This window comes from Lycorma delicatula, chromosome 4, assembly GCF_047948215.1.
Source record: "Lycorma delicatula isolate Av1 chromosome 4, ASM4794821v1, whole genome shotgun sequence".
NCBI lineage: Eukaryota > Metazoa > Arthropoda > Insecta > Hemiptera > Fulgoridae > Lycorma > Lycorma delicatula.
Window position 1 is genome coordinate 117,135,400 of NC_134458.1, and position 21,824 is coordinate 117,157,223.

Consider the following 21,824-nt stretch of genomic DNA (forward strand, 5'->3'; position numbering starts at 1 on the left):
AAACTGAAATAAATAAATAATTAATCGATCTTCAATATATAAATTAGTCATAAATAAATTTGAAAACGTGACATTCAAGTTATGATGCGTATCAAGCAATTCAAAAATATAAATTATTTAGAGTTTCCAGTTAAAATTTGTGAATAGTGACAGCAATGTTGATTTAAAATATTCAGAGATATCTACCAACTTAATCCCAAAATTAAATGAGAAATTTCAATTTGAATATCAACAAAGTTATTTATTAATAAACCTGTTGGTTAATAGTAAGTTAGTAAGAAAATTAAAACGGAAATATATAAAGGATTAAGAAAAATATTACTTAATATTTATAAATATTAAAATGAATTTTTCATAAAATAAGTCCTTTATTTTGTTTCCGTAAAGTTTCTTACATTCTTCGTAAATCATTTCTATAGAATAGAAAGGAATAAAACTAGTAAAATAGATGATAAATCGGCAACATACTATTAGCGTTTATTTAATCGTGATTAAAATTATTTACAAAAATTTATTCGCTTTTGTCCATTTAAATTTTTTATATAAATGGAATCACAATTGAATTTCTAGTGACGTTTTATATTAGTAGCGTTAAATAGACAGAAATTAGTACCTTAAGATACCCGATAACAAATGTTGCATGATGTTTGGCACTAATATAATGCATTCCTTCCAATATTAGGTTTTAAGAATTAAGGATTTCTATTTCTAAATTCAGAAGTCACCTAGCGTTTTAACTTTTAACCTATTAGTATTAAATAATTTTTTTTAAATGTGTTAAAGTTACTTATATCAATTTTAAATTGATAAATTGAATACGATTATAAATTTGAAATATCTAAAATAACTTTCTATTTAATAATATCTAACTATTTATAATGTTTAATACACTTTTAAATGGGTTTTATTAAAATATATCATTTCAATATTTTACTAATTATAATTAACACATTTTTTTTCATTTATAAATATATATTTTTTATTTCTTGAAATTTTTTAATTTCAGCTTACCGTTTTACTAAACGGCATAAATTAGCTAAAATCATTATTATTTTATAGGATAATAACAATGCTATCATGTTAATATTGTTTAAAGATATATAAATTATAACAATGAAATGGTTAATGGTTATTGTTTATTATTTTTATTTATAGTCGCATGAATATTAAAGTCCATTAGCTACTCATCAAGATTATATTTATAAGTGTAATTTACGGTAAGTGTAGTCTTGAACAAACTCAGGCCGACCATTCTTTAGACGTATGGTAAATTGAAACCCAACTATCGAAGAACACCGGTATCCACGTTCTAGTATTCAAATCCGAATAAAAGCAACTACCTTTATTAGAATTTGAACCTGAGAATTTCGACTTCGAAATCAGCTGATTTACGATGACGAATTTATCACTTAACAAACCCGCTGAGTGAAATTATCTTTAAAACAGTTTTAATACTGAATTACTTTGCTTACAGAATTTATTTTCTCTTAAAAATGATTAATTTTATTTACAATTTGAAAAATAATAATTTTTACTAATTAAAAAATATTTTGAAATTATTATATATGTATATATTTTTTTAAATTATCTAATAAACAGTACTTATACATTTTTAATAGTATTTTGACACTCGAATAAGCCAATATTTTTCTTCCAGATACCACCAATAAATTAACTTCTTTATATATTTATTGTATTCAAAATAAAAATATATTTCTTGATATACGAGTATATCAAGCTTTATACTATAAATTTTACTATTTAATTTTTTAATACTATATAATTATTACGGGCTTCACCTACAACTTATCTAAAGAAGAAGGAATTTCATAAAATAATCCAAAATTAGAATTATTTTTATCATATTTTAAACTTTTTTTTCCTTCTTTCAATTATTTTTAAATCGCTTTAAATTATACCAGACTTACAGAAAATAATACTTTGCGTTTAGTAAATTTTAAAAGCTGTTTTAATTTCTTTCTTTTTAATTATTTTGAAATTTATTAAAAATTTTGATTTTATAAATATAATCAAGTGATTTTTTAATTTTTTTATTTCGATCATAGAGATGAAAACAATTTCAAGACTTTTTAACGAAATTGCTAAAAATATATTCTTGCTATTGCATAGATGTGTACACATTTTTACGATTTTTTTATGTATACGTGAAGTAATAACAAGATTTTATTTCCTTAAATATGGATTGATATGAAGTTATATTTTCAGAGATTTTCCGGCCTTAAGTTATTTCTACGTTATTGCTAGGGATGATAAACATAAAAAAAAATTAAATCTATTTATTATTAAAAAATAATTCATACCTGAAAAATATATTAAATAATTTTATCTGTATTAAAATTCAAATCTAGCGTTTCATGATATTAAAGTACATTGACTGTTGACATTTAATTAATGACACTGCCTTTATTACCTAAAAACTAACAATAATTTCCTTGATAAGGAAAATTGTCTTACATTTTTCTATATAAATAAAAGACCATCCTCGTTTTGTGTGCGCCTTAATAACTCAAAAACACCTAAACCGATTTCGCTGAAAATTTTACAATTCTATTATTATTTGTCCCGGTAGTGTTTAAATGTTATTAGTTTCATAATATTTAATAATATAATAATTTAATATTTAATCACATAATAACTGTCTAAGAAAGTCGATATTGACATAGACAACGATCGATATCTCTGATAAATCCAATGAATTAAATTTGGTAAACGAAGTTTTAGGTTATTTATTTAAACGGTTTTTTTAATAATTTATAAAGCGGTGAGATTGGTGAGGTTTGAACTGTGGTAAACATTCCGCCAGGTCTACTCTTGATAAATAAAAATTAAAACGTGTTCAATTTATAAAAAAATATCAGCGTATTATAATTTCTTCAGAACAGGACCGAATATTTGAGTGATCTGAAGAATGCGAGTTTCAAAATAATCGGCTTTCATACTAAAAGTAATAGTTATAGCTGGTTACCCGTACGAAGGACGGGTAAAAATTTATTTTGCCCGGTTCTTAGCATTACCCGACAAACACGAATAGGAGATGACCGTACTTCGTATCTCTTTTTTTTAAATTACTTTTATTTTATGTTTTTTAATCAAGTAATAGGAGGGAGTGCAACCAGTCGCATTGTACATACATAACAGTGGCTGTGTTAGTTGAGCGCCACGGCGTACCCTGTCACACCAATTAAATAATCGAAATTCAAAAAGAAACCCTAAAAGGGGTTTTTGGTATATATCTGAAGAGCATTTTTAAGTTCCATTCTAGTGAATATCTCGTTTAGTATAGTTGGAAATGTGGACAATTTGAAAGCATTGTTCAATTTGTTTATGTTCTTTATCCTTTTCAAGATCGAATTTCGAAAAATCTAGAAATTAGATTTTAGATATTCACATGAAGATTACACAGAAGATATCAGCTTAATTAAGCTGATATCTTCAATTTTTACCTAGAGATTAAAAAAAAAATAGCCGAATTTCAAAATACATTTTAATCTTTTAAACTCTAATAATTTAGAAATTAGTTTTTAAATATTCAAATGAAGATTAGACACACCAAAATAAAGTGGATACCTTTATTTGTTATCGAAAAAAAATGGAAATTTCTTTGTTACCTCACTTTAAATCTTTAAACTAGGAATTTAAAAAAAATCCTTTCTTAATGTGCTCGTACACCGTAAGAATATATATACAAATTTTCAACAATTTATCTTCAAACTTTTTTCTGGACGTTGTTGAATTAGTCAGTCAGGACATGTTTTTATATATACGAGTATAAAATATATATTTTTTTTTATGTTATTTAAAGGTAATTTTAAAAATAAAACGTCAGTTAAAATAATATATATGTCACACTTTGTGCTGCTCTACCTAGTACCTTCTAATGTTTGATATTTAAATATAATATAAATTTTATATTTATATTAATATTATTATATATTTATATTAATATTTTATATTTATATAATATAAATATAATATAATTTAAATTATTCAATTTAATTAACTTCTCTTTTTAATTCCATTCTGGGGTAATTTTTCTCCTTTATTGAATCCCGGTATTTAAATTTTATGTTATTTTAAAATTACATTTTATCATTTAACTTTTAAATGGAATTATTAATTTACAATTAAAAAGAGGATTTATTTATTATAATTATTTAATGAAACTTGTATAAATGCAGCATTACTTAGGTGAATACTATAACAAAATAAAATTAAATCACAAAAAAATTTACATCATTTATTATTTACAAATAAATAGTAAGTAACTAACAATAATTGCATTACGTCGTGGTTTTAATTATTTGTAAAACAATAACTATTAACCTAAAGAACTTATAAATCAGGTTGAAAACTTTTCTAATAAGTACAAAAGCTTAATGCTTCATACCGGCATTAAAAACCATAAAATATCTAATTTTTTCTTCTTTCTTTCATATTCACTTATTTACTTTTTATTCATTTCATTGTTAAAATTATTAATTACTACATTAATTGAAAGAAAAGAAAAACGTATATCTTTTTTAAGTAAATTTTTATTTTACGACTATTTAAAACAAGTTTCAATATTTCTAATAATATTTTTTTAACTGACCATCAATAGTTCGTTTTTAATATTTCTTTACCAGTTTATTTTTTATTTCAGAATTTTTACAAGTAAAATAATAATTTCTCAAGTAAACGAGTAAAAATATACATTCTCCCGTTACAAGAGAAATTTTGACTACATTATTACAATAAAAATCAAATTTAAAAAAATAAATTGAATTACAATCTAATAATACAAATTTATACGTTACTTAGTTTACTCTTAATTTTCATAAATGTAGTTATTTTTAATTCAATAAATAAAATCTTTTATTAACTTTTTGTAAAACTGGTTCGGCATTCAAATGTTAATTTAAATAAAGTTGTCATATTGTATTTTTTACCATATTTTAATGCAGTGAGAGATATTTTTAAGCCTAATAAATTATTTTTTCTTTACATATACAAAAAAAGTATTTTTTTAATCTCATGTTCAACGTAACTATATTATAACGTTTTTTCAAAGTTCCCAAACTGGAGTTATGGTTTCATTTCATTATACTCCTTCGGTAATAATATTCAAGTAAAATAATTAAATAATAAACTGTCATATTTCTATTTGTATGAGGCTTAATTCTGGATTAAGGGAAACTTTTACAAAGAAAAACGGTATTTTTTTTTTTAATTTTCAGTTTTTCAAGATGATAAAAATATATGATTTAATTTCATTTGATTACTAGCGACTAGTTTCTTATCTCAATAGTTAATAAATTACAAAACAAACAAAGAGAATTCATAGCTTAAACTACACATTTCATTATAACGGAATACAATATCTGTATAATTGTGCAGCAATAATATTGAAAGTTCCATCCCACTTTCCGTTGCGTAATACGCATTTTCTTATGGTGCTTACTTATTAAATTTATGTTTTAAGCCTATAAGGATATTAAAGGTTCTGTTTTATTTTCCGATAAAATTTAAAAAATTATTTTGTATTAACTTTATTAAAACACAACTTATATCCAAAAACAAATAGTAATTTCATTTTATAAACTGTTAATTGAAATATGGATTGTGAAAACAATCTTTTCATTATCTGTAATGGGTTATTTACCCAAAATATGTTTTCTGTTAGTCTAGATTGGTCTGGTTAAGAACATAATTTTAATGGTAATACAAAAAAGTAGAAGTTAATATTTTACATAATTCGGGAATAAAAATGGATATGAAATCAAGGTCTAAGCCGTTCGAAAAGCTTTCAATCTTCAATTTGGTCTGATAAAATTTCATTCTATTTTAATAATAAAAACAAAATATAAATTAATATAAAATTTACCCTTCTTTATTATTATTATTATTTATCATTTTTTACTGCTTTTATTATAAATTAAAATAATTTAAAAACGAATTTTTGCTTTACATTTTGTTAAGATCTTGATTTTAATATGATTTTTTAAACGATGGATAATATAATATTGGTCGAATCAAAAAATGTAGTATCCACTTTTGTAAAATATTCAAATTTTAAATATAATTTAAAGGCACCTATAACAATTTTAATAAAATTATCAAAGAAAAACATTTTTTATTATCTAATATTTTAGTTGATTAGCTAACTTAATCGAAGAAATTTTTATATAAATTCATTGCTATGTTTTTACAACAAAAATACTCTAAAAATATATTAATAATTATTTTAAAAAATTCATGTAATAAATGTATTATTAATAGCAAGTTCTGTTTTTATAAAAATAACTATTTATATTTTTATTTAAATATTAAATTCAAAATATTTTTTTATTCGGAAATTTTTGGAACAATTAATAGGAAAAATATTTTTCCAATTGAGTCACTTGACATTATTCGCTATCATTTTTTATAATAATCGGCAGGATTTTAGGTTGATATAATACGTTGAAAAATTGGTCAAAAGCACTGTAGATGAAAAAAATGTATGCTCCCATATAGTTACAAACTCTTTCTCTTTTGACAATATATATAAACATTTAAATATGCCTTTTTTAAATTATTTATTTAAATCGATATAAAACCGCTCTTACTTCTGAAATGTCAGTAAGTTTTATCGATTTCTAAATTATTATATAGTTAATTAAACATTAATATACAATAGGCTATATAAATTATTTTATCCTTCAAGTTGTCTAGTTGAAATATTGTTTAACCATTGTTCATTTAGTTTAAAATTAAAAATTTAGTATTCATTAGAATATATATATTAATTTCTATTACATTTTAATATAAAGGATAGGTTATAATAAGGAAAAAAAATATTTTACTACATCGTCTTATAATTTATCTTAAATTATTTTAAACCTACATATTTTAAAACATTCAAGTTTATTCCAAGTTATCTATCGTTGTTATAATTCATTTATCCTTTTATAATTATAATACTCAGTAGATTATAAATTACTTAATAAGATTTATAAAAAACAAAAAAACATTTTTACTATAATTAAATTTTGTTTTTATACAGTGGAAGTTAAACGTGTATTTAACAGTTTACTAGAAATAATAATAAATCTCGTATAAAATAAAAATATTGAAATAATTTTACATCATTTTTAATTTTTTTGGCGTGATAAAAATGGTATTACTGTTATTTCTTTAAATAATCCTAATGGACCCGAAAATGCTTTGTTATTGCTGAATTTGAATGTACAGTCATTCCTATACATATAAAACATATCATGCTAGGCAAACAAATATATGGAACTAATAACATATTAACACTCCCGAGATATATAATAATAAATTATGAAATTTTCAGCGAAATCGGTTAAGTAATTAATGACTTATTTGGGCACATAAAAAAGGAAGATTGTATTGTCTTTTATTTATATAGATTAATGTATAGAAAAATAATATACACATATTTTGAATAATTTATGGTTTCTATTTATTACTAAATTATAGATCAAAGAACTGATTTATAATTTTTGAAACGTAAAATGGAAAAGGTTAATTAATTAGAAATTAAACAAATATTTAAGGATGTTTTAAAACTTTATCTGGTAGTTTACGGTATATATCTCAAATTATAATTATTCCAGTTAGAGTGTTAAATGAAATATTATTTTAAACAAATCGTGATTAGATTTTTCCTGAATTTATTACAGCAATAATCAAAAATATAACTATGAATGATTAGAAACTTCAAAATAAAAGTTAAGAAATTGTTGTATTTACTTAAAAAATATATAAAATTTTATCATTTTATTTGACAATATTTTTATTGAGAATTCAGCTTTAAATTTCGATAAAATTGATTTATTTTATAACAGGCAGTGTAATAATAATATTATTCTTAATAATAATAAAAAATAAATAATACTAATAAGATAAACAAAACAGACAAAGGTTAAATAAAAAAAAACCGATTCAAAATTATATAGCAAATATAAACTATTATTTGATTAACACTTTAACAATGTAAAAATGGTTATTATAATCGGCCCGTTTTAAATCTATTATTTTACTTTAGTTATCATTTTTTATTTCTAAAATAAAAATAAAAGATTAGTTTATAAAACCATTTAAATTTAAAAGCCAAACCAACATAATTTAGGTTACCGGTGTTCGTTAAACCGCTTCGATAAACAAATGTAGGCTAACATTTCTTTTTAACGTTACGAAGGCATATTATATGCAATCATGCGTTGTATTTTATTGAATTTTAATAAAAAAGTTTTTTAAACGTTATTTTTTATCTAGTATTGTATAACAAAAAATAATTTTTATAAAAAAAGATATTTAAAATAAACATAAAATAGCGTGAAAATAATATAAACAATCGCTAATTATCGCTGTGAATAATTTTAAAAAGAAATAATATAAGGAAAATTGAGTAAAACTTTAATAATTTAATTGTTAATGGAAAAAATTCCTGCTCAAGTTTCCTTTCAATCATTTAAAATAATAAAATGTCAAACTTAAAAAGATTATTTTCTTTATGTTTGCATTTAAATAAAGTACCTGTAATCTTTTTTTTATTATTAAATATATATTGCATATTAACATTATAATAAAATTATACATTATATGTTCTCGGAACAGTAGGTAGGTTATTTTTAACGATTAACAAAATAAAAATTAACTATTTGCCTAGAAGAAAAAAAGTTTATTTAACTTTTGATTAGAGTAAATGTTGAAAATTAATAAATAAAAGATAAATGCTTATAATTCACGATAAATAATATAAATTATAATAAAATTATTTTAAAATAAATAAAAATAAAATGAAGAAGTCGAGTTTATCATATTTAAGTGAAAGTTAAAGGAGATCGCGGAAAATCTATGTTATAAAATATTTGTTTCAAAAATCAACAGAATAATATTTTGCTGATAAAAATAAATTTTTTAATTTAATTTTAAATAAAATACTTGAATTATCGGCTAATTTATTAAAACTGTTGAATGAAATATGATATGGTACTTTCCCTTCTAAAGTATGAGTAAAAAAATTAGTTTAGTCGTCTAATTTGATAATAAAATTAACAATACATAATAAAATTTGTTACTCTTGTTTTTTTTTTTTAAATTAATTTTCATCTAATCAAAAATTTTGTTTAACGATTTTAATAAAAAGGGTTTATGAAGATTTTATAATTTTTATAAATAAATAGGTAGTACTGGTTCATACCATTTGTGAATACTAACTATTATTAGGTAAACTGTTTTCTTTTTTTAAGTCAACGTAAAAATTTTACGTTTAATTATTCTTTAAATTAAAAACAAATTATGGAAATATACTAATATTATAGAATAAAAGTTGTTATGAAAATGCTTAAGTAATTTTAAATTGTATTTTTATGGTTTTTAATATAAAAGATAATAAAATTTCATAAAATTATATTATATAATATTCAGAGGTTTAGCATTGAATTTAAAAAAAATAAGATATGGATTTTTTATGTAAAAGTATTAAGTAGCTTTCACAACCCCATTAAACTGGTGTTTTTAAAGAAAACATTAAATTTTTTTTGTTATCAATATTCCATTAATTATTATTACAAATTAATATATTCAGGCTAAATAAGCGTATAACATTTTTTTTCAGTAATATGATGTTTGATATGTGCACATATAAGTAGATTATTATTAATCTATTTAAAACATTATTCGTTTGTAATGCATTAATAAACCATCAACCAAGTAATTTTACTGTTTTGTAATTTCTTTAATTTAAGTAAATTGTATTAAAATTATTCCTATAATTTTTTATATCATTAAATAAAATAAATTTATAAAGAAATAAAGTAATCTATTTTACAAAATTATAATTTTAATAAAAATTAAATGAATAACAAACAATAATGTACAGAAAAACCAATAATAAGACAAATTTAAAAAAAAAATAATATGTATTTTGAGTTGTATTTTTAATGTAACTGGTTTGCTTTAAATTATAACCTACATCCAACGACCTACTAATGGCTATATGTTCACTTAATTAATATTACATTGTCAATTTTTTTATCTGGATAAATTACAATAAAAAAATATTCAATATTTATTTTATAATAAGAATAAAATAAATCCTATATATACATACATATATATAAGTAAATGAATTATATTCTTCCTGACAATTGAAATGGAAATGTATAATTTTAAAAAAAGGAGTCAATTTTTTTGTGAAAACTTTTAATGAGAGCTATAAAACATAAATATTAATAGATAAAAGTAAATCAATTGATAAATAAAAGAAAAAATACTGTTATCAGAGATTCCTGATAAAAGAAGTTTGGTTTAATTACAATAAAGATAAGAAGTAGAAAATTGGTCGCTAATAACTGAAATATTATCGGTAAATTTACCTATATTCTGTAGCATTTTATTTTCGCGTAGACTTTTTCTTTTCTGTTTAGTCTACGGAAGCCTCAGGATTTATTTTCGCGTAGACTAAACATATATTGCTGTAAATTTTATTTCTTAAATATTTTGCAAAATTGTAAAAATTTGTTTTATTAAAAACTACTTTTGATTTTGCGATATTTAGACTACTTTAAAGGAAAAGAAAACAACATAAAATAAATGAAAATACATGTAGTGTAGTGTACTAATTTATGTCGAATTAATTTTCATATTTACATATATATATTATTTTAAATTTTGCTTTTATTTAAACATGTCTAGGTAATTTTTTTAAATATATAAATAATTGTGGTTTCTTTACGGTTAAATAATTTTAAATTAGTGGTTAACTGGCAAATATTATATTATAAAACATATAATTATCCGACTAATAATTAATAAATTATATATAAAATAATTAATTAAAATAACTGACCGTCGTCTTATTAATTGGCAACTGGTGATGGCCGCTATATACACGACTTACATCGGTTAACATGACTATTTAAAACAACCAAAAAACAAACTTAAAAATTAAGAACACACAACTAGCACGCTATACGGAGATAACATAGCTCGTCACTGATTCAAACAAAATGTGCGACCAAAACCGAACTACCATAATACACCCCACTACAAAATAGAAACAAGTAGAGGGGTGTCGAATTCAGCCAATGAAACTATAGTTCCCACCCATTTACATCGCGTGCGTGTTCATCTCTGCGATAATCCCCCTCCACCAATAGTATAATGTTTAACAACGCTGACATAAGGCGCACTCTATCGACTATTTGTTTAAACAACTTTATCCCCACTTATTTTTTTCTAATATAACTTACCAAACATTTTAACTCGGTTTATTATGTAAAAAAAGAAAAAAATAACTATTATTCTTTATCCTTTCGTATTATACAAACAAAGAATTGATAAAAATTGCTTATCATAAATAATCAGTTTTTTAATACATAAACAAGATTATTTGTTTTTACGTATAATGTAAATACAGATGCAGATAAAGCACATATTCTTATAAGGCTATATTTAGAAACTTTTTAATGCTTATGTATTTTATTTATGTGTTTATTATTTAGTTAGCAATACTTTTTATTCTGTTAGAAAGTAGGAGCTAATATTTATGTAGTTTATAAATATAAAATAGTTGAGATTTGCACTTATTGTAAAGAAATTAAATATGCAATTTATTCTTTAACTAAATATTTACTTTTTTAATGCTATTTAATTTATATATGGTATCATTTTTTTATAAATTTTAAATCATTTTTCAAATTTTATTTTTATTAACGTTAAGCTATGAAATATTGCATTATTTCCATTATTTATTTATATGTTTATATTACAAAGCTAATTTTTATTTATATTTCATCTAAATCAAAAATAAATCAGTAATACTTTGATGGATGATACGTCAATACTAACAACGTTTGTTAAACGATTTAAGTTACTGAAATGTTGAAAATTTAATCAAATCTACCATAGAAACTAAAACTGAAAGATCAGTGAAATTAGTCACACATGTAATGTTAACTTGAGAAGAAAATACTAATATCACGATTTCATCGCTAAAAAAATTATTAAAGTTACCAACAAATACTTCGGCATGTATTTAAACAAACGTTTCCTATCAAAATTTATACAAATATACGTGAAACGAAAAACATGTTAATAAGTTTGAGTTTTTCTTAAAGATATCAATCTAATATTATAAAATAATAAAGCCTGTTCGTACGTATGGAATATTACTTTGGGGAACAGCCGTCTCTCTAACCACAAAATATTTTAAAATTTTTATATATTGTCAACATGTTTAAGAATCTTCACCATGCTTCATAACACATTTATGTATTATGAACGAAATAGTCCATAACGAAAAGTGTAGAATAATTACCCTAAGACGTGAAAAGAATGTCTAAAAATTAGAAACGTTGTAAAATCCATTTACAATCAATTTTCTATATAGCAGTTAAAATATTTAGAGATTAAAATGTATAAAAATTATCGATGTACCGCCCAGATTTATTTAAAACTATCCACTAGAGCACAATTTAAGTAATTAAATGCATGTAATTATAATAAGCATTATTGGTTGTTGTCTTAAAAAAGGAAATTTATTCATACATCATCATATTTACTAAAAAACTTAGCAAATTTATTATTGTATTATGAAAGTGCTATTACACTTCCTACGAAAGTAAAAAAAATGTTCAAGTTGCTCACTCATAAATGCTTTTTTAATTAAATAAATTTAAAAATATAATTGAATTATCACATATATGATTTTAAATGTTTATCTCTTTAATATCATAAAAAAACTTAACATAGATGTCTTGATTCGAGATGCGTACATTCGGATAGATATACCGCTCTGAACATGTAGCCAATTTCAATAAGTAAATGACGAATAGACTGATTTCCCGTTGAGCTATATGTTGCCTAATGTTGTACGAAAATATGAAGCCTGCCTAAATGCGGGTGACATAAATTATTCTTTTTTACAACAGAGATTACTTGTCTAGTGACCATCGATATTATCAGACAAAACAACTTTGTCTAGTATTTTGCATCTAAAATTCTTTATAAGAAAATAAAATATATATAAAAATAGTTAATTAACGTTAATTTAACATAACCCTTAGTGTCTTAAAATTTTATTATTGGATTTAAATGTTAATTTGTCTTTATTGGAAAGCAGACATCATATTTCTGGTCATGCAAGTTCAATTAACACCACTGTTTCAAAAATGAATTGCTTGATCAGATTTTAAATAATATATATATTTTAATTTGGCTTACAGCCTGTTATAAAACAATTTAATTTAAAATTAAAACCAATTATTAAAAGATATTAAAATAAAATTAAAAGATAAAAAGATCGCTAATATTAATGTGCCAATAGAAGGCAGTCCGTAGGGCTGTATTATTTATCAGGGTAGTATTCTGGAATTTTTTTTTATAAATGTTTCCTTTTATTTTCGCTGCTGCCTTCTATCTGTCCGAAATATAGTGCTTTCAGATATTATAAAAAGTAGGAATTTTTTATACATTTCCTCTTCACCCAAATGGACGAATAAAAATAAATATTTTAAGTATTTATTTTATAGGAATACAAAATTTTGTTCCAAACTTCTACATTTTTAATAATTTTGTTGATCGAGATGAATAAAAAATCAAATGTGGTACAAAAAACCAGGATAATTAGGAAAAAATAAGGATTGACATACGAGTAGTTTCACATTGCCTTCTTTATGAAGACAAATGTACGGTTTATATTATATTTACTGTACCTCTGATATGATGCTTCACATATGTTTTAGACATCAAAAAAATTAGGACAGATAGCTTAAAATAACAAATTAATATGTTCATTTCTATTGTGAAGCAATACGTTATAATCCCTGTTTCGACTTAACTTATTTAATGTTAATTTTTTTGATAGAAAGAGTTTTGCGTAATATATATTTTTATATAAAAATCTTAAAAATAAAATTCAATGTAGCTTTGTATGCGCAATCCTCAACCGCGTTAGAATGACAGTCTCTCCCGTTGTTTGGGATAAAAGGTTTTTCGAATGCCGCGTAAGGACGTGGGAGCTAACCCACGCTCTTCTATTTGGTTCTCCTCGGTAGAACTATGGAGCGTGCAATGTAAAGTGGTCCGTAAACCAATCACTCATAGATTATCCAACGTTCGGGTCTTTCTTTCTTTTTCCTGTTTAGCCTACGGTAATTACCTTTAGATAATCCTTCAATTTCCTGTTTAGCCTACGGTAATTACCTTTCAGATAATCCTTCAAAGGATGATATGTATGAGTGTAAAAGAAGTGTAGTCTTGTACAGTCTCAGTTCGACCATTCCTGAGATGTGTGGTTATAATTGAAGCCCAACCACCAAAGAACACCCGTATCCACGATATAATATTCTATATAATATTCGATATACTAATATTCAAATCCGTGTAAAGATAGCTGACTTTACTAGGACTTGAACGCTGGAACTCTCGACTACCAAATCAGCTGATTTGGGAAGACGTGTTCACCACTAGGCCAATCCGGTGGGTTAAAGTTCGGGTCTATTCAACGGCAATTTAATCTGGGTTCAGATGTGAAGACTTTACTCAACCGGAAAAAATACTTCAAAAGACTGTTGCGGTTTCTCTGTGATAGTGGGATGAAAAACTTAATTTAACTTTTTTGCATGCCTGAGATACCTTACGGAATACTGCGTGAGCAGTGAAAATAGTCTAGCGGTGATATTCTAATATCTTATTCATGAGTTTTTTATCCTATGTTTGGTGTTTATTTGTAATTATTTTTGATGACAAACGTTGATGCGTCCATAAACAAACGATTGGGAAAAAATTCAGTGCAATATTCGAAAAAAAATAACAGCTGAGTAGAGAGACAAGTAATTTTTCAGTAAAATAAATAACTTTAATTCTTTATCATAAATAACTAATTTTTATAATCAAGAATAGAATGATTTACTTTTTAACAACGCAAAGCGTGAAGTGGAAAAAAATTGAAGAATCGATTTTTTTATTTACCCAAAAGTTTCGTTGTTTTTTCTTTAATATTATTTGTAGTATTTATTTATATTGTAATTGCAATTAAAACAGAGAAAAATTATTTGTATTATGTTTCAAACAAATATTTAAACTTTAAAATACCAGTTGGAGTACGTACAAAGCTCTAAAAAATATTCAGAAATATTGATGAAATATTAAATAATTTGATTACTATCTATACTAAATAAATTATTATTTCTAAAAGTTACGTCTCATCAATTTTGTTAATTGGTATTTTATGTCATGTCATTCGTTTTTATAAGTGTTTATTAAGTTAAACATTGATTAGAATATTAAACTGACGTCAGGAAGTAATAACAAAAAATGATAATCAAAATAACAAATAAATGTTAATATGAATATTTGGATATCCAATTTATTTCAATGATTTTCGCATTTGAATACCGTAAAATAGTATTTTTAAAAGTCCTGTTTTTTAATGTGACCTAGAAATAGTTTGAAAATGTAGGCTAGTAATGTGTAGAAAAATGTGCGTGATCAGCACGTATAAGAGTAACTTGTCTTAGATTGTAGAAGTCATTGACGTATAAGTTATGTAGTGTTAACCGAACTTTAAATATCCAGAACTCGTATGAACAAAAATGATTTTTATCACTCCTCCGGTAAAAAAGGGAAAAGAATGGTGATCATGTCAAAAATAGGGTATCGGATTTTTTGCAAATCTTTATTTTACAGGGTCCAACTAGACCAAAAAAACATATGTATGTTTTTGTGTTGTACTACTTTTTGGCCTTATATTATAGGATTGACTGAACCGATTTTCTTCATATCTAGCACAAATATTTTTATATATATGGGGAATTGATCATATTAGTTTTTTTTTCAAACCGAGTGATATCTCGAAAAAATCAACTTCGGTTTACTTCAGGGTATTTTAGGGAAACAGATTTACTACCTACGATGGATATATAAATATTCAATCAAATTTGTTTCGGAAAAATCATCCCCTCACTTCTTAAAATTGGAATATATGTTGTTTTTTTTTTACCCTTCGGTTTAAATTTTTTTTTAATTTTTTGAAAGTTTATACTTCGTATATAGATGTATCAAGAAATGTTTACGATTTTTCCAAATTATAAACCCCAGATCTAAAATTCAGAAAAAAATGTTTTGAAAATTGTATTTTTTGCCTTTATTGAACGTGGTGTTAAATTTAGAGAAAACTTTAGTTAAGAAAATTTGTTAAGCCTAACATATAAATGAAAATTTTTAGAAAAATTGTTCTTAAAATTTATCCTCACCTCTAAAAAAATGTATATTCTTTTTATTTTTATTTTTTGGTTCTAATATGATTAATTTTTATTATTGATTTTTTTTGCGTTTTTCTTCATTACTTAAAGGACTATTAAAATTAAAGTAGCTTTAGCATCTGTATTAAGAGAAGTATCCTAAAATAAGAGAAGACATTTTTTTTCATTACTTTCGTGAAAGTTTGTTTTTCAATATTTTTAAAAATTATCTTAAAAAAATTTTTTATTAGGAATTGCTTTTTTTTTTAAAAAATTCCTAAATCTTCTCCACGGAATAAGTAAGCCCAATATTTGAAATTTAGAAACGTTGATGCTTAAATATTATTTTGGTAACCATGACTTGACCGGGAAAGTCATGCAATACTTTGCCAGCCTTTTGAAGTCTTTCTATAGGCCAACTTTTATTACTAAGAATGCAGGATACTATTCTCTTGGCTAGAATTTATATAGTAATATGTGTTGAGTAATTCTTTTAATTAACAAAAATTTGGGTCAGGGTTGCTAAAGTTTCCCAGTCAAATGACTAGATATGACATCTAACCCTCTCTATCTCAAACTCTTTTGGTACGTGATAACATCAATTCTCCATATAAATAGAAATATGTATAAAATTAAAAATTATAAAAAAATGCAAATCCACCTTACCAGCAAATTAATTTTGACTTCTCAAGATCTTTCAGTCTTTAGACCGTCGTCAGTAGATTATATTATATAAAATAAAGTTAAAGAATTAAAATATTAAGCAGTATTGACAGATTGCTAGTTATCAGTTTACTCTAACCAGTCATGAGTATACTAATAACTAGCAATCAGTCATGACTGCTTAATATTTGAATTCTTTAACTTTATTTTATATAATATTGTAATCTCCTGACGATGGTCTAAGAACTGGAAATCTTGAGAAGTCAAAATTAATTTGCTGGTAAGGTGGATTTGCACTTCGTAATAATTTTTAATTTTATTTATATATCAGCGGTAACCATGTATGAGAAATTGAGAAATATATATGATAGAATATGACATATATATATATATATATATATATGTATTCACACTTCCATCTATTCACACTTCTATTTATTATATTCTCCATATAAGAAATTACCATCCAAATATTTTAAGCCAAACATAAACTGAAGTTTATTCTATAGACTATATATCTATTTTAAAGTGCGCATGTTTTGAAACACAAGTGCTCACGCACACAACATACTAACGGATAAAAATTTATTTTTTAATTCAACTAATATTTTTTTGAAACAGGTTATAAACCTAATTATTAAAATTTTGCAGTCATTTTTTGCAAGCTGTTGATACAATGTCTTTAATTTAAACTAAAGTAAAGATATTATAGAATTTTTACGCGATTAAGTCCTACAAGTAATTTACTCAGTTTATGTAAATGTAACTCGATTTACATATTGTGGATGTACAATATGTAATAATGTAATAATTGGATGTACATATTATTTATCCAATAATGAGAATTCCAATCAGTTGGTTAAAATGAAGAATTTTTTTTCTTTTTGTTACAGTGTAATCTAGAATACAGGAAAAGTGGGCTGTTATAACTCCCTCTAAAAATTTTTATATTTCTTAACGTTTTGGGTTCCTCTACTTAAATAATAATAAACAATTTATGACTGTACTAATGTAAATATTTATGTTTATCTACATTAATTTATATATTATCTAGCATTTAAGAAAACCCGATTATATTAAATTTAAAAAAAATAATTTAAGCAGTAGACATGTAAACATCAGACATTATAAATATCAGTTTGGAATTTCCAAAATTTTGTAATTTTAAACGAGGCATTAGAACAAATGAGAACAGTTTTAACCCTTGTTACAGGTCTTTAACTAAAAATATTATTCCTTTAATTTTTTTATATCTTTTATAAATTCAATTCACAGGCTTTTTTTTTTTAATTCAACTAAGCTCTTTTTTTAGCGATCTAGGTGGCCAATTTACCAGCCCTCTACGTCCAATCCATTTACTAGTGAATTTTTCATCTCAGAATTGTCTTATTTCATTCGTGAAATATGTTGGTGCTCCATCAAGTTGATAGTACGTTTCAGTTCTTTTCGCCAATGAGATATTTTCAAGCATTTGAAGAAAATTATTGTTTAAAAATTCCAGATAATTTCTTGCCGTGACACGTTGTTCTAGTATGCCTTATTAATTATTGCTGTTTATACATTCGTAACACTTTTCTATTAAGTTTTGTTTTTATTAATAAAGATTTATTTATTTTTTGTTTGTTTTACATACACTTTATTACGTACATTTTCTGAGAATTAAACTGTTCACAAGTTTGGTAATAAAATTTATGCGTTTAAGCATTTAACAAAATTATTGTATTTCATACCTAAAAATAAAGGAATAATAAATAAAACGATAAAAATAAAGAAAATTAAAGAACTAAATTCTCTTCAAAATTAACTATAAATTTTTATTTTTTTATTAGTAGTTAATTAACAAAATTATTTTATTCAAAACCTAAAGAAAGTGTATTTTGTGACAAAACGTTTTCGTGTTTTACACTGTTTTTCTTAAAAGGTAAGAGAAATAGAGGTCTGGGAATATTTTTATAAATTTTTTTAAATCAAAAACCCGTATGAAAGCACCAGATTTACCCTACTGTTTGTACCGCAAGAATTTTAGTACGGTTTAATTTCACAGAGGGAGCAGAAAGGAGGGCTAAATGTTTCGCGATCTGAAACTTCCTAACGAACCGTTTTCTGACATACGAATATATTCATATTTTTCTTTTTTTCTTATTTTAGGCTATAGAATTATCTCCCGAGAGATTGCCGGGCAATTTAGAATCATTCTGTATATAAAACTTGCAACACCTTTTATCGGTTATTTACACAAAAATATATTAATCTAGTAATTTAGAATACAAATGACATTGAATATAATTTAACATATGCCTGTTAATAAATTATTGACGTTTTGTTTGTTATGCTGTAAATAAGCCAATAATAATGTATTTTTTTAAAAGGAATAGAATTTATTAACATATTTTATCATTAACTATGTTGGTTAAAGAATTTTCGTCTTAACTCATTATTGTTATTATTGAAAGAATAGTTTTTATTTTTGTTTTTTATTTTTTCTAGTAATTTGCATTTTGTGTATAGTTTGCATGTCAACATACAAAACGAGAAAAAAGATAAATATTGTGAAATAGGGGAAAGGTTTGGGTCAGTCAGTCCCCCCACTCAAACTTACTCACTCATTCTCTCACTCTCTGTATGTCTCTCTTTCTTGCTCTCTGTGTTTGTGTATGCGCGTGCGAGCGAGCGCGTACTGATGTGTATTGTTGCTTATATGTGTATTTGCAGCTAAATATAATGCTCCACCCCAAATCCTATCCAGTGGGTTATGTTTGCCATCACTGTCATCGTCATATATACATACATACTCGTAGGCAATAGACATAATTGTCTCCTCTTAAACAACAGAGATAATTATCATATATAATTACTCCGCGGTTTACTTTGTGCGGAAATAACAAAAAGCATTTTAAACAAAAACGTAGGTTATGACAAGAGTAGGCTAGCGTTAACTAAAAACAATGATAATTTTAACACATCATCAGTTGTTTTTTTTTTTAAATTATCTAAATTTTAATTTATTAACTCAACCAGTTTATTTGAAATTCAAAAATATTTTTGTGTAGTAATTTTTAACCGGCTGTGAAAGAAGGATGTAAAGTCTTACGACTAGTCATTTATGTAAACTTTATTTGTGGTCCTGTAATTTAAAAATAGTTACAGTGGTCATTATTAACAACAAATTCAAATTTTTGTTTGAGTTCTACAAGTCAACATAAACTAAATATTAATTTATTAAAAATATTAATAAAATGAAATAGAAATATACAAAAAAAAATAGAAAAATAGAAAAAGTTATGGGGCACGGAACCTTTTTTTTTTTTAATAAAAAATACATACTATTATACTTCACCAGGCCGGTTTAGTGGTAAACGCGTGTCGCAAATCAATTGTTTAACAGCTGATTTTCGAAGTTGAATGCTTTGAGATTCAAATCCTAGTAAAAGTTAGTTATTTTTATATGGATTTGAATTGTAAATAGGGGATACCGAAGCAATTAGGTGGTAGGGATTCAATTAACCACACGTCTCAGAAATGACCTAAGTCTGTAACAAGACTACACTTCATACATATCATCCTCTTCTCGTTTGGCCATGCGGGATTGCTTATAGTTCACTTCTTCATATTAGGAATAATAAAAATAAACGTTTTTGTCCATCATAACAGATGTGATATTAATTTAAATGCTAAAAAAAAGAAGAATAAAAGAATAATTTCTAGTGCGGTTAGAAATTCTTCTGGTACTGATGCCCAGGCTAGGTTGAAAGTTCTGAATTACACTTTCTTCTTCTCTGACCGGATTTTGTTGCTGTTTATCAGTAGGCTACATGAAGAAAACGGCATTTTTTTAATAATAAATAAATCATGTTAAATAAATTATCATTAAAAAAATTATCGTGTTAAATAAACACCATGTCGATTTATCGTTTATTTTAAAAGTTTGATTCCTTTCTATTCTGTAGGTGATTCACGAAACGTAACACATTTTCAGAACGTGTTTTACTGATCAAAATAAAAAAGAAACTTCATATAAACATTTGGTTTGGAAACGCTTTGTAAGCACCGAAATACCTAAGCAAAAGTTCTGTGGTCTGAGATCCTGCTATTTGAAAATTTTTAATAATATTCTCGCTTTGCAGTTCGTGTGTTTCCATTACAGAACCTACAAACAAAAATAATGTTTTCGATATGATTTTTTTTTTTAAGGAACTTCGAAATTTTTACGTTTGTATTAACTACGTACAAGTTCGTAGATTTTACGTTTGTCTGTGGACATCATTCATACCATTTTACTCAGAATCAAATTCTCTACAAGTTTTATTTGAAACTTTTATTTGTTTATTACCTATTTAACAAAATTATTTTACGCCAGACATAAAATAGTGGGGTTTTCGATCCCAATCTTTTATCTTTTACCCCAGATTTGTTGAAACCTACTAAAAGTACAGTTCTGAGACCTATTTATTTTCTTCAGTTTTTCAAGTCAGATTTCGTATAAAACCATTAAATTTTCTTCTTTATTTGGATCCCAAGAATTACAATCAGCTTAATTTTACCGAAGTCGTAAAAATCAGGAGGAAACCTTTTGCCAGCCAACAGTAGCTAACGAAACGTTTCTAAACCAAATATATGAAGTTTCTTCTTTATTTTCAAGAGTAAAACATGTCCTGAAAATTTGTTCATTCGTGAATCACTCTATAGAATAGAGAGGAATCAAACTTGTAAAATAAACGATAAATCGACAAAATACTAAAAGTGTTTATTTAACATGATTAAAATATTATTAAAAATTTTAAACTTAAATAAAATCATTGAATTTTTTCCATGTTATAAAAATGGAATAACCTCTAAAGTTCTAGTTATGTTTTATATTAATAGCGTTAAATAGACAGAAATTCGTACCTTACAGAAATACCCGAT

The 21,824-nt window shown here is 24.3% G+C and overlaps 1 protein-coding gene across 5 annotated transcripts in view; it reads right to left on the bottom strand.

The window, feature by feature from the left end:
• The window catches only part of Sp1 (transcription factor Sp8), a 548,926-nt gene that overhangs the window by 117,414 nt on the left and 409,688 nt on the right, over positions 1-21,824 (bottom strand). For 2 of the 5 annotated variants that reach the window (XM_075364036.1, XM_075364035.1), the window contains exon 1: positions 10,862-11,004. The exons of the other annotated variants lie outside the window; for them this stretch is intronic. In XM_075364036.1, the coding sequence (XP_075220151.1) occupies positions 10,862-10,924 (63 nt within the window). In that variant the 5' untranslated portion in view covers positions 10,925-11,004. Of the gene's footprint in view, positions 1-10,861; positions 11,005-21,824 lie in introns of those variants that run through there. 5 annotated transcript variants of the gene reach the window in all.